At 39.1% G+C, this 13,207-nt stretch overlaps 1 protein-coding gene across 1 annotated transcript; it reads right to left on the reverse strand.

The window, feature by feature from the left end:
* Positions 1-2,053: 2,053 nt before the first annotated feature.
* LOC120558325 (PHD and RING finger domain-containing protein 1-like) lies at positions 2,054-13,157 on the reverse strand. Its single transcript, XM_039799252.1, has 7 exons — positions 11,538-13,157; positions 10,354-10,437; positions 10,090-10,235; positions 9,057-9,148; positions 8,598-8,797; positions 2,226-2,322; positions 2,054-2,130 (listed from the first exon to the last, which is right to left on the reverse strand). The coding sequence occupies exons 1-7, from the start codon at positions 11,685-11,687 to the stop codon at positions 2,093-2,095; spliced, it is 807 nt and encodes a 268-aa protein (XP_039655186.1). The 5' UTR covers positions 11,688-13,157; the 3' UTR covers positions 2,054-2,092.
* Positions 13,158-13,207: the final 50 nt, after the last annotated feature.

Below are 13,207 nucleotides of genomic sequence, written 5' to 3' on the forward strand. Positions count from 1 at the left end.
TTGTCTTTTTCTAAAGGGAACCAAGAGGTTGGTAACTTCCGGGTTGGCCTACACAAATAGATCATCCCTGCCGGCCTCTATTAGCTTAGCTTAGCATTAAGACTGGATATAGGTGGAAACAGCCTGGCTCTGTTTAAAGGCAACAACATCTGCCTACCAGCACCTGGAAAACCAGAAATTGTCATTTTTAAACGTTGGATACTGTACGGATTAAAGAAACAAGACACAACATATTTAGTGAGAGGTGCTGGTGGGCTGATTTTACCTTGGGCCAGTCTAGCCGTTTCCTAGTCTTTATGCTTAGCTAAGCCAATAGTCTCTTCTGGCTGTAGCTTTATATTTAAACGGACATAAAAGTGGTGAGAATAAGCATATTTCCCCAAAAAAGTGTGGACGGTAGCGATTATTAATAATGCAAGTAACTGCTCTCCCAGGATCTAACAACCTAAACCAACAAACAAGGAACTTTGAGTGCTTTCTTGTGTACACTTGTTTTTACACACACCTTACAGTGTCTCAGATTGGACTTTTTTGGTTCATTCCAACAATCCTGCTCAGCAAACACGTCTGGCCGATGAAGGTGAACATTTGTTTTTCTGTGGACATTGTTTTGAGGGGAAAAGTAGGGCAAGATGAGCTGCAGGCTTGTTAAGTACCCGCCCACTGAATCACAACACATGCTGATCACACACACACACACACACACACACACACACACACACACACACACACACACACACACACACACACACACACACACACACACAGTTACATGAGCTATAAGAACTGTAATAGCAGGGAGCTATTTTGCTATCTCCTTTCTTGCATCTCTCACAAACTAGTTCTGATTTTAAGGCGTCTGATCCAACGTGATTGATTTCGAACATAAAAGGATGGATTTAATATCAGATGACTAGAAACAACAGATGTGAGAATGTCTGAACCGAGGCAGCCTTTTCTCTCGGGTGCGGCTGGACGAGATCCTGAGAAATGAGACTGAGGTTGGTGTTGCTAGGCGATGGCTCAGTGCTACTGAGGGAGGCGGGATGAGGAAATCCCGCAGACGAACAGAGGAGTCTCAGACACCCCGGTTGCCTCACATATGTACTTCCTTTGGCCGAGGTCTAACTACCGTCCATCTCCACCCACAACATGCTACCTGTACCAAAGTAACCATGAACGCTGATTTTAAAAGGGTTTAGATTTCGACAAAAGATACATAATCATTTACTTTCTGTTGTCGTCAGAACGTCGGTCAGTCCACGTTGGTCCGGACTGAAATATCTCCACAACTATTTGATGGATTGCTATGAAACGTTGTACAGACATTCATGTTCCCCAGAGGATAAATCCTACTGACAATGGTGGTTCTCTGACTTTTATTTCAGCACCACCAGCAGGTAAAAGGTTTCACTTATCTGTGAAATATCTCCACATCTCAACTTGGCATCAAAGCCAAATGGCGTGTTATCTGTACGCATTTTATGCTATCCACGTGTATGTCTACGCTGTATACAGCGGATGTAAACATACACACCACGTGGCGTCTTATCGCGAGAACGTGACGTACCATCGTGAGAACGTCACACGCGTGTAAAAAAAGAAAGGTTGGGTTTAGGAAAACAACATTGGAAAAGGCTTTAGTAACCCCAAAAAACGACAAAAACACGACGGTGAACAACGTCACGCGCTTAGGAAAACAATAAATGGTTTTGAGTAAACTGTTTGAGTAATTTTTTACGACAAATTACAGCTATTTTTAAAAATGAAACTTTTTTTTTTTCTGGGAAAAGTTATGTCTTTAGTAGGAATGGACTTTGCTGGTTTTGGTCTTTTCATGGGATTTATTGATAATGCCAGCCTTATCTTTTCAACAAAAACATTTAACAGTCATTTTTTTTTCAAAGGATAACAAAAATAGCACTGTAAAAAAAACTAATTATATATATATATATATATATATATATATATAGCAACAGCAGAAGGTGCCTTGGAATAATGTTTATGGCTGGAACTCAACACCCAACTGCTACACAATGCTGCCACCATGTGGTCATCTTTAACTCTTGTTGATGTCAGAAGCTTCAGGAGCTCAAGTTGCACGCTTCCTTCTTTTTCTCCTCTTTAACGCTGTGAAAAAATAAATAAATCACAAAACAGATCATGTTTAATGAAATCATCTTCAGACTCTTGAAGCTACGGTGAACTGACAGTTGATAACTTACTGATTGAAGCACTGCTGCTGTCACTGGGATGTAGTGCAGCTACTTCATCTGTTGTGACGGCAGGCGTTGATGCCCCTAACAGATATTTAGGCACACGCTGAGAAACAAGAACAAAAAACAGAACATTTATGGCAGGGGTCTTCAACGTTTTATAAGCCAAGGAGCCTTTAACTGAGAGAGATGGATCAGGGAACCCCTACTATATGTATTGTATACAATTCATTTGCATTTTGGGCCTACAATAACATGTAGGGCTGCCTAAAGTATACATGCCTTTTTAGTGCATATAATACTAAGCTATTAAAATAATATTTTTTTTATATATCATGTTTTAATCTTAAACATTGACTCCTTAGGATGAACTGTATCTGTGGATGGCTACCTTACCTATGGGCCACTAAGATAGGTAGCCAATGTTTTTTTCACAAATAGGCTGATTTCTTTTTGTTTTGCTAATAATACGTTGGATTCATGTTAAGACATTTTAGTTTTGGAAAAAAATCAATATTGTAGTGGCCCCCCCCCCCTACAGTAACTTGGAGGACCCCCCTAGGGGTCCCGGACCCCCTGTTGAAGATCTCTGATTTATGGAGATTAACACCAATGTTATGAAAGGTTGTCTTTTACACATCAGAAGCAAAACGAACAAAGCAACACCTAATGATGTGGTTGGATGTTGCCTTATTGTGAATGTGTGCATTTTTGTAATCAACTGCATTTGTCTTTGTATTCATTACATATTTCAACTTCCCATTGATAATTCATATCCACATTTACTACATCATGTGAATTCATCATGTGTTTTAAAAGAAACAAACACCATTTCACCTGAAAGAATGAAAGCTAAATCCATTAAAAAAATTGTGACCATCCTCTTTGAAGACTCTGACATGCTCACTCTGATACAGGTTTCCAAAACTTTTGTTAAATGTGCAATAAAAGCTCTCAATTTTAATATTGCACAATAACTGCCTCTTACCATCTTATCCCTATTCTTACACTTTTTTCTTTTCTTTTATTAAATATACTTTTTATGTATTTTGTATTGAGTGTATAGTACGACCACTTTTAATATTGTATAAACTATCTCATTGTGTTTTATGATTTATATGCTACAAAAAAAAGGATTTCCTCTTGTGGGACAGTAGAGATGTAAACTGAACTCAAAGAATGGAAAGAGGCCAAGACACCAGGCATTTCTAAGGTCTTTTTTTAAAAGAGAGAATATTTCAACAGGTTTTTTTAGAGATGCACTGATCTGACTTTTTCTCTCCCGATACAGATATCTGAACTAGCCAATGTCAGTCCTCTCTTTTCCCAAATTTAAAATCTGTACAGCTCACTGCAGGGAATTCATTGGCATCATTTTTAATGTAAGGTAAAGCGAGGACAGGGATTGTTGTGGCACTAAAAACTGAGTCGTACTGTAGGACCACATAGTCTTTGACTATAATCCGACTTCCTGCAATTTATTCACTGAAAAGGAGCCAGCTGGAAGCAAGGTTTCTTTCTTCTTCTTTGACTTGGTGAAAACCAAGTCAAATTTAAGACTTTTTAAGACCTTTTATTAGACCATTATGAATAAAATGTAAGACCTACATCACAACATCAAAAGTAGTAGACTTCAAATACGTTGTGAGAAACTGGCTTTAACCAAGCCCTAAACTTGCACTTCCCCATAGCTGAAGAATAGGCTACTATCCGTATATGTCCGCGGTACAATCCGAAACAGACTGGCACCAAAAACACGACAGCTGATTGGCTGCAATTCATACTTTGCATGGGACGTCACAACTACTGGCTGTTGCATGTGTGGTCTCATTTGTAGGGCTGTACCGAATACCAGTTTATGATCTTCGAAGCTTCGGTGCTTTTCAACGGCGAATATTCGAAGCTTCGGTGGCGGCCGCAGCGGCGGGGGAAACCAACATTTCCAAACCGCACCTGAAGGCAGCTTTTTTTCACGGTAAAAGAGACAAGCGAGATGAAGCAACTGCTTTGTTGTTGCAGGACACAGTCCCCTGTAACTACAGTAGGCTACGTTTTTACTGTTAGTCATTAACTGCTGTAGCCTATTCGCAAGTCACGTTATTTTCCATGAAAATTAAGTGCACATTTTTATCAAGTGTAAATGGCGGATAAAAGCAGCTCGTTCTACTTACAGAACTCTGATGTGCTGTTGTGGTAGGCCAGTTTCAAATTGCATATTTGACACTCTGCCTTTGTCTTGTCCTCACTTACTTTAAAGGTCTCCCACACCGATGAAGTCTTCGGCATTTTTGTCTTCTTTTCGCTGAATCGTGACGGTAATGACGTTCAACTCCTGGGCGTTTTAACTGGGGCATGTGACGTGACGTCCCAGTAAAATCTCAAAGTCTCCTATATTTCGAAGTAGATTAATTTAGATTGATAATAACGGGTAAAAAGGATAATACATTTTGTTTCTATTATTTTATTTTCCACAATGTCAAAGCAACGCAGCTTAACCCAAAATACAAGCTCAGGCATGCACTTCTGTCCATGCAAACTGGGCTGTTCTGTGCTCTAGCCAGAGAATACTCCCGTTGCAGGAACACTTTAGTAGTCCAAGAAGAAGCAAATATATTTATTAAAGTGCCCATATTATGAAAAAATCACTTTTTCTGGGATTTGGGGTGTTCTTTTGTGTCTCTGGTGCTTCCACACACATACAAACTTTGAAATAAATCCATCCATGCTGTTTTGAGTGAGATACAGTTTCTGAATGTGTCCTGCCTTCAGTCTCCTAGTGAGCTGTTCAAAATCGGCGTGACGTCACAGTCCGAAATGAGCTGGCTAACCACAACCGTTAGCTCGTTAGCATGCTAACCGTTAGCATTAGCATGCTAACGCTAATGCTAACGCTAGCATGCTACGTCGTTCTCAATAGCAAAGCACTGCTACAACACACACAAGTTCACCATAATCTACAAAAGAATTACTTACATGTGTGCCCTCATTTAGAAATCTCCCAGCTAATCCTGCCTTGTAACTGACCAAAGTTGGAGAAACAGGCTCTCTTTTACTGTCTCTAGAGTTAGCTAGCTGACATGCTCTACATCTGAGCTACTGAGCATGTGCGAGTGCAATCAAAGATAGTACAGAAGAAGAAGATGAAAAGAGGTCTCACTCTGTAGCTAAAACAGAAACCAGGTGAAAAGAGGATCTACAGCAGTGAGAGAGAGCTGTGCAGTACAAGAACAATATGGTGTTTTTTGAAAATTAAACCATGTAAACCTATTCTGGTACAACCTTAAAATACAGTTATGAACCTGAAAATGAGCATAATATGGGCGCTTTAAGTATAACGAGGTTGGGTTGTCCATCCTATTAAAATGGCTAAGCTATATAAGAAAATTGTAAAAGAGAGTATTATATTTCGAACATATTCAAGCGCGAATGAGAACCGTTTGGAGGGGGTTGTGCAAAAAAACAACAAAATAAAACGAATATTCGAATGTCAAATTTTCAAATCGAATACCAACCCACCGAACGAATATTCGGGTCCAGCCCTACTCATTTGCAGTCGTAATGCAGCAAAACTACAACACCGTGGAATCTGCAGGAAAAAAAGACATTCTAAAGCGCTGCGCATCAGAGGTAGCGCTACACAGACGTAGGAAAATTAAGACCTGTTCCAAATTATTTAAGACCTAGAACACAATACGTCAGCTAATTTAAGACTTTTTAAGGCCTACAATTTTAATCTTGACATTTTTGACTTTTTAAGACTGAAACCCTGTGGAAAATTATCTACAGAGTGCTTGAGCAACAAAGGTTAGTTCAAGTATTTGTTAATGAGAGAAAAACACACACAAACAGATGTCCTCGAGTGAGTAAACAAAGAACTGTCTCTACTACAAGTGTTCACCGATGCCTAGATAACTGAAGAGTATTATGAGCCACCTGAAGCCGGCACTCTACCAGCTTAAAAAAAAAAAATAGTAATTAGAGCTTGGAAGAAGATGATACAAGCAATGACGAAGGGAAACAAAGGCTATATATGGCCTCCTGACCCCGGCTTCAAGTCCTGAGGCCTGTACTACGAAGCAAGTTTTGGCGTTAACGAGGTAACTTCAGGTTCCACTCAGGGTTTTGTGTATCACGACGGTGGATCACTTGTTATCGGGTTAAATCGCCATGGTAAAATTATAGTTAGGTAGGTAGAATTATAGTTTCTTCCTATGTAAACTATGCGGCCCTGGTAGAAGTTTGCGATTGGTCGCGATGTGCAAACACCGCCTCTTTTATGTGAACGCGTGCGCCGCTGGATTGGGAAACCCTGGGTTGATTGAACTAGTTGATAACCACCGTCGTGACACGGCTTATGCGGGACCGCGGTCGTTAGGGTTAGTGAAGCCGGGCCTCAGGTATGTCATACTGTAAGTCACAACTAACCAGCGTCTATACATGCAGGAGCAGCAGCAGGTACCCACACAGATGAACCAAAGAGGGCCGAGAAGTTTCAGACAGTAACCGCAGACACCGGCAGCGAGAGACGATGCAGGTGTCTGCAGACAGTCGGCTGATCTGCTGGAAAGGTGTGCATCACTGCTAACCGTGCACGTGCAGAAAATGTGGTTAAATGCCACAGCGGAGCCCGTTCAGTAACAGGTTTGTTATGCACACAGTCTGTAAAACTAATGAAACCGAATTTTCCGTTGCCCTTTACTTGAAGAAGTTAGCGGCATACTTGAGGTTACCTAAATGAATAACAAGCATGGGGAAAGTAAAAGGCATACATACATTTTTTTTTTATGTTTTGGGTTTTCTGTATTTCACACATCTTCTTGATAAGAGGGTTCACATACCTCCCATACTATCCAATTTTTTCTTACGGCTCAAGTGTCTATGTTCTAAATACAAATTATGAATTTGACATACGGTATTTGATTGATCTTAGTTGATTTACGGAGTATTTAGTTCAATAAAATTTGAGGTAATTCTAAGAGTCGATCTAAATGAAGAAACCTAGGTGAATTCATTGGTTGCTGTTTTAAGAGACAGAGCTAAGCATCTGTTTTTCTGGAAAAAAAAAGGATTCCCAGTCATTTTTTAAAAGTAGTTCCAGAATCCACAAAGACTGCATGATAAATATTTTTAGAAAAGAGTTTCGCCAGTTGTTGACTGTAATTCCTAAACTGAGATGGTAGCCAGAGATGGCATATCCTGGCACTATCTGTATAATTAAAATGTTTTATTATCAATAATATTTGTCTATATCGATGTTACTTTCTATTAATTTAAATCAACAGTGTGATCCTATTTTTCTTGTGTGATACAAAACGAGCTAACAGATCGCAACTTGAGTAACTGGTCAAAAATCTTTCTCTTTTTTGTTTTTTTCATGCAGCTAAGAGATTATTCCTTCCTCCTGATGGTTAGAAGAGTCTCTGAGGGCTGATAAATACTTTTAGAACAACTTCAGGTGTTAAATTACTTTCTGGGTTTTTTGCTATTGTCAAATACAATCTTACTGGCAATAATGTGAAATATTTTGATGTTTCAGTCATATGGTTGGGCCTTAACTGTTTGATTTAGAGACACACTGTACTACATAACTCTAATATTGTGTATGTACACATCTTGTCACCTGAAATGCACACCTTTGAAATGATTTATGCTTAAGCTGTAGCCTGAAGTGCTCCTCTTGAAAAATTTAACAACACGTCTCGGCGACGCATGTCGCTCGGCCGTGGCTTGGCAGCATTGCATTTCGCCCTACTCATTTCCTGGTTCACCTTCTCCATAAACACCATGAAATCAATGAGAGGGTTAACTTTTCCCGCTACAGATTTACCACCGTGCTCAGAAAGAACAGGGGAGAGACTTTGTTTCTACCATTATAGTTTATATCCTCGATGTTCCACTTTTGGGATCGCTCCGTTGCCGCCGGAAAATCCGCAGAATTTCACTCATTTAGGCCGGATATCCGTTTCCTTGGGCTTCCTTTGTGTTGGCATTCTAAACTCTGGTGGATTTCTGAGGACTATGGTTAACTGCTCCTCAGATCTCCAGACAGCTAGCCAGACTATCTGTCCAATCGGAGTTTTCTCTCGCACGACTAAAACAACTTTTGAACGTACACATGTTCCACCAAAACAAGTTCCTTCCCCAGGCTATTTTTCAGTAACCTCACTCCGCCAGATGGATTGCATAAACTTCAGGCCACTTACGTAGACTACGGCGAGAGCTCTGCGTGGATCCTCTGCAGAAGCATAAATCACGCTTCAACGACAAGTTATATCATATCGAGACTGGGGACCTCTGCATTTTCACCTCATGCTGTCAGATGATAGTGCATCTATGATGCGGTATCTATACTACTGTATATCTGTGTAATGTGGAACTGACCCAGGAGGTTTGGGGTCGAGGATGAGGATTGCTGCTGGCCCTGCACTGGATCCTCTGGCTGTGTCGTCGTTCGCCGTAGCCACTGGGACGATTTATGGTGGAGGGCCGAAGATGACCGCTGGTAGACGCAGTTTCATCTGCTTCAGCTAGGAGGTCTGTTAATTCTCCATCACTGATCTCCCCCTCCACCACGGAGGTGTCTGTACGGGGACAATTTCACAAAATGAAAAACTATATTTCTTGTAATAATCGATCAACTTGGAACAAAAACCAATGACTACCTGGAAGACAGGAAAGACACATTCATCAGGTACTATAATTGCTTTGGAAACTGGTTGGCAGAAATTGTTATTAAATGGGCTTGGATATGCAAAAAAACACCAGTCTGGTCCTTTAAAGAAGGAAGAAGCGACAATTTTAACAATAAATTGTGTATTTTAGGTGACTGGTTCTCTTTACCTGTATGCTGAGGACTGACCGCACACTCAGCACACATCCAGTCACCGTCAGGGCCTGTGTTTAAAGATGGTCTCAAGCACTCCATATGATACCTAGAAACAATAAGTCAAATCACAGTTCTGTGATTAGATACCATTAACATGTATTTTCAGCAGCTCCAACAGGGCTTGTAGGTGTTTCAGTTAGGGCTGGGCAATATAACGATATTATATCGATATCGTAGCCTGACAAGCCAGACCCACATCAAGATGTTGGGTCTGGGAATGATGATTTCTGTGCCGTTCTTTGTTCTTTTCTCAAAGAAAAGCTTAACTCCAAGTCTTCCAGAAGACCGCTGTTCCCAGCAGCAGAGCCATAAGCCCGCCCACAGACTCTATACACGATGTGATTGGCCTGACCAGAGTTTGGTTTTTCCAGCTCGCAAGTCAACGGAGAGTGCCTAGACGACCCCCCTGGCTGCCGCTAGGGTGCGTCTAGATTTACAGGCTATCGTTATCGTGATATGAGACAAAATATTGTCTTAGATTTTGGATATCAGAACATCGTAATATGGCATATTGTTGTCTTTTTGGGGTTTTAAAGGCTGCATTACAGGAAAGTGATGTCATTTTCTGAACTTACCAGACTGTTCTAGCTGTTCTATTATTTGCCTTTAGCCACTAAAACATTAAATACACGTGATTGATGATTATTTATCACAAATCTCTGTGTAAATATTTTGTTAAAGCACCAAATGTCAACCCTACAATATCGCTATTGAGGTATTTGGACAACAATATCGTCATATTTGATTTTCTCCAGATGGCCGAGCTCTAGTTTCAGTGATATAAAACGTCAGTGGAAGAAAGGTCAAAGTCAGTCAAGTGTAACTCACTATTGTACTCAATATAATGCTACTGCAATGACTAAAATCATCACTGGTACTGAACTTTTTCTTTTTTTGCATTTTTGGCCTTTATTCAATAGGACAGGTTAGACATGAAGGGGGATGGCGCTGGATAAAAAAGTGTAAAATGCTCCAGCACTGCCTTACCCTGAATCACAGCCGATGCACACTAGCAGCCGGTGCCTGCGGTCGCTGCGTCCACATTCCTCACAGATTACAGCATTGCTCCCCTCCTCTTCATCATCATCATCATCCTCCTCCTCCTCCTCCTTTTTCTTCGTCCTCACTTTGATCTGCAGCAGCAACACAAGCAGTTCAGCCCCCAAACACTGCCCACATATTTCCATACATTCCCAAATTCTTGGATTCCTTCAGGACACTGCAAAAAATAATAATACTAAAATAAATCACCTTCTTCTGAATGTCCCCTCCAGGACACCATCTCTGGTGGATGAAAGCAAAACTGCTCCGATCCACTGGGCAGGTGTTGGCTGTCTGAGATTCAAGACGGAGCAACAAAACGTTTCAATTTCAACAACAAAAATATGTTTTACATATTAATTCACATTCTGTATATAGAAAAGAAAAGGTGAGATATTGTAATATTGGAGGCTCATGCTTCTCATGTAGGGGTTCCAAAATTGATTATTTTCATCTTGACTACAAAAATCCATAGCCCAAGGTGACATCTTTAAATTACTTGTTGTCCCATCAACAGTCCAAAACCCAAATATATTTCATGTACAATAATAAACAGAGAAAAAGCAGCAAATCTTCATGTTTGAGAAGCAGTGAATGTTTGGCATTTTTGCTTGAAAAAAAAAAAATGACGTAAAGTGATAATAGCTGAACAAAATAGTTGCGGATGAAAAGTTTTCTGTCTATCGACTTAAGTTCATGATTTAGCTCTATTGTTCAGGTTGATTTTAAAATATTTTGACAATGTTCATGTGACTGCATCAACTACTGTCTTTAAACCTTTAAACAACCTTATACTTGTCGTTGCAGTTTGTAGATTACACATACTGTCTACTTAAAGCAAATCAAATTTTTCTGGTTGAATTCAATTTGCACATCGATACAACCCTTATGACAAAAAATAAATAAATGAACGCACACTGTAGCCTATATAAACAATTATTTTCTGTAGCCCCTGAGTAAGTTATGTTGACATATTAATGTCATTGTTTATGTTAAGACATCTTATGTTTTTTTATATTAAATTTACTTTTTTATTTTACACACACTTGAAACTTTAATTGATGCCCATGACCTGTTCACAATGTTTAAAAAGAATAATTTGGAAAAATTACACTTGTGTTAACATATAAACTTGTAATATATATATATATATATATATATGTTATATATAATATAAACGAAATATTGATGTAAATATATATTTACATATATAGGCTTCACTATACACTGTATACTATGCTATATGATATCTTGCACATATCTTACATCGCAGAAGTGGGTTTGTTACACCGTATTGGCAGAATTTAATGTTATTCTGATAAAATTACAAATAAATGTGGTTAAGCCATGACATATTATTCGCTACACAGGGAACATGTGAAGTGTATATTTACCTGGGACCACTGCAGAATACATTCAAGGCAAAAGACATGCTGGCAGTTCTCCAGAGAGGCCACTGCTTGCTTTTCAAAGGGGCTCAGACAGATAAAACATCTATCTGCACCCTCTCCACCTGCTGTGTTCAACACGGTGGACTTATCCATATTTTAAATAGCATTGGACGAGAAAGTGTCCGTTTATATACCGTTTAACGGACTTTGTGACAAAAATAAAATCGACTTTGGGTTGTGTCGGAGTTTCCTGTGACCTACTAGCTATAATACATAGACTGTACTGTATATTAATCGTTTATATAATGTCTATGATATTAGTACAGTCTAATGCTATACATTAGCTAGCTAGCTAGTTAGCTAACGTTAGCTTATCCGTAAAGTTCTATATATGTCAATGGTAAAGTTAGATAGCAAAACACTATAGCTAGTGTAGTGAAGCCTTTTCTGAGAATAAGGTCAATATATTCATACACTGTATCATTTTGAGTTCAGGAAATATAACATGAATTAGTTAATATCCCTATTCAAATAGCTAACTGCTAGCACATTTCACATAGATATATACACACATTTCATGTTCCGCGCTACACAAAAAAACATCCGGTCCCGTTCTTTCAAAATAAAAGCGGCAAAATCACAATTCTAACAGTAACTTAACCATACCTAAATGCAATGAGTCATAATTTCATAAACAAAACTTAAAGGCTGAATTTTTAAAAGGGAGTCGCTAAAATGTTACTACAAACCAAAACTACATTACCAACCAGGGATAGTGGGCAATAGCTCCAAGTTTCACTGGGGGTGAATTTGATAAATTGCTAAATATTTGGGAATATGTAGCCTGCTACTAAATGATAATATCAACTGACATAATAAGGTCCTGCTTTATTACCCAGTAGTGGAATGTAACTTAGTACATTACAGTTTTTCAAAATCTATTTTCTGCTACTTTATACACTACTATTTATGTGATAACTTCAGTTATTTTGCAGATTACTTCACATTAATAATGCAAAATGTAAATAAATAATCATATATCATTCTAGGTTAGGATAAGACTACTGATCCCTGGGGTTAAATTCCCAAGCTACCCAGCTGTATATAAAGTGATTAAAAGTAGCTCCACGTTTACCAGCAGCAACATTAAAGTGATGTACACATTAATGCATCACTAATTTTAATCAAACAACATACATTATTCTAAAGTAGGCCATTCTGCACAATAAGTACTTTTACTTTTGAAACTTGAAGTTTATTTTGATGTGAATACCTTTGTGCTTTTACTTTATACAGGACTAATATATGCTACGTTTTAGTATTTCTACACTGAAGTACGTTTACGTAGATCTGAGTACTTCTTCAACCACTATTATTGTCTGATTTTGAGGACGGTCCATGTTTCATAATCTAGTTGTAAGACCTATATATTTCAGCTGATACTGCGGTGCACAGTCTGAGACCTGAGGCCCTGCAAGCAGCAAATCAATACTGTCCACAATGCACAGAGAATGAGAAAGAGGAGTTAACAGGCACCCAGCAGTTTATGCTCACATACCCTTCACCATACCTAGAGATTGGCATGGGGTACTTTCCATAAAATCATCTCTCAATGCAAATCTAACCAGCTATTAGGCTAACCGACCATGCCAATCTCTAGGTATGGTAAAGGG

This window comes from Perca fluviatilis, chromosome 5 (assembly GCF_010015445.1).
Source record: "Perca fluviatilis chromosome 5, GENO_Pfluv_1.0, whole genome shotgun sequence".
In the NCBI taxonomy this organism is placed as follows: domain Eukaryota; kingdom Metazoa; phylum Chordata; class Actinopteri; order Perciformes; family Percidae; genus Perca; species Perca fluviatilis.

Bases quoted from the DNA above. Each gene is read 5' to 3' on its own strand.
- LOC120558325 (XM_039799252.1), bottom strand. From the start codon at position 11,687: ATGGATAAGTCCACCGTGTTGAACACAGCAGGTGGAGAGGGTGCAGAT. The intron at 10,236-10,353 runs GTGATTTATTTT...TTGCTGCTGCAG, and splicing joins GAGGGGACATTCAGAAGAAG to ATCAAAGTGAGGACGAAGAA. The intron at 2,323-8,597 runs GTCAGTTCCACA...CTTGTTTCTCAG, and splicing joins CTCGACCCCAAACCTCCTGG to CGTGTGCCTAAATATCTGTT.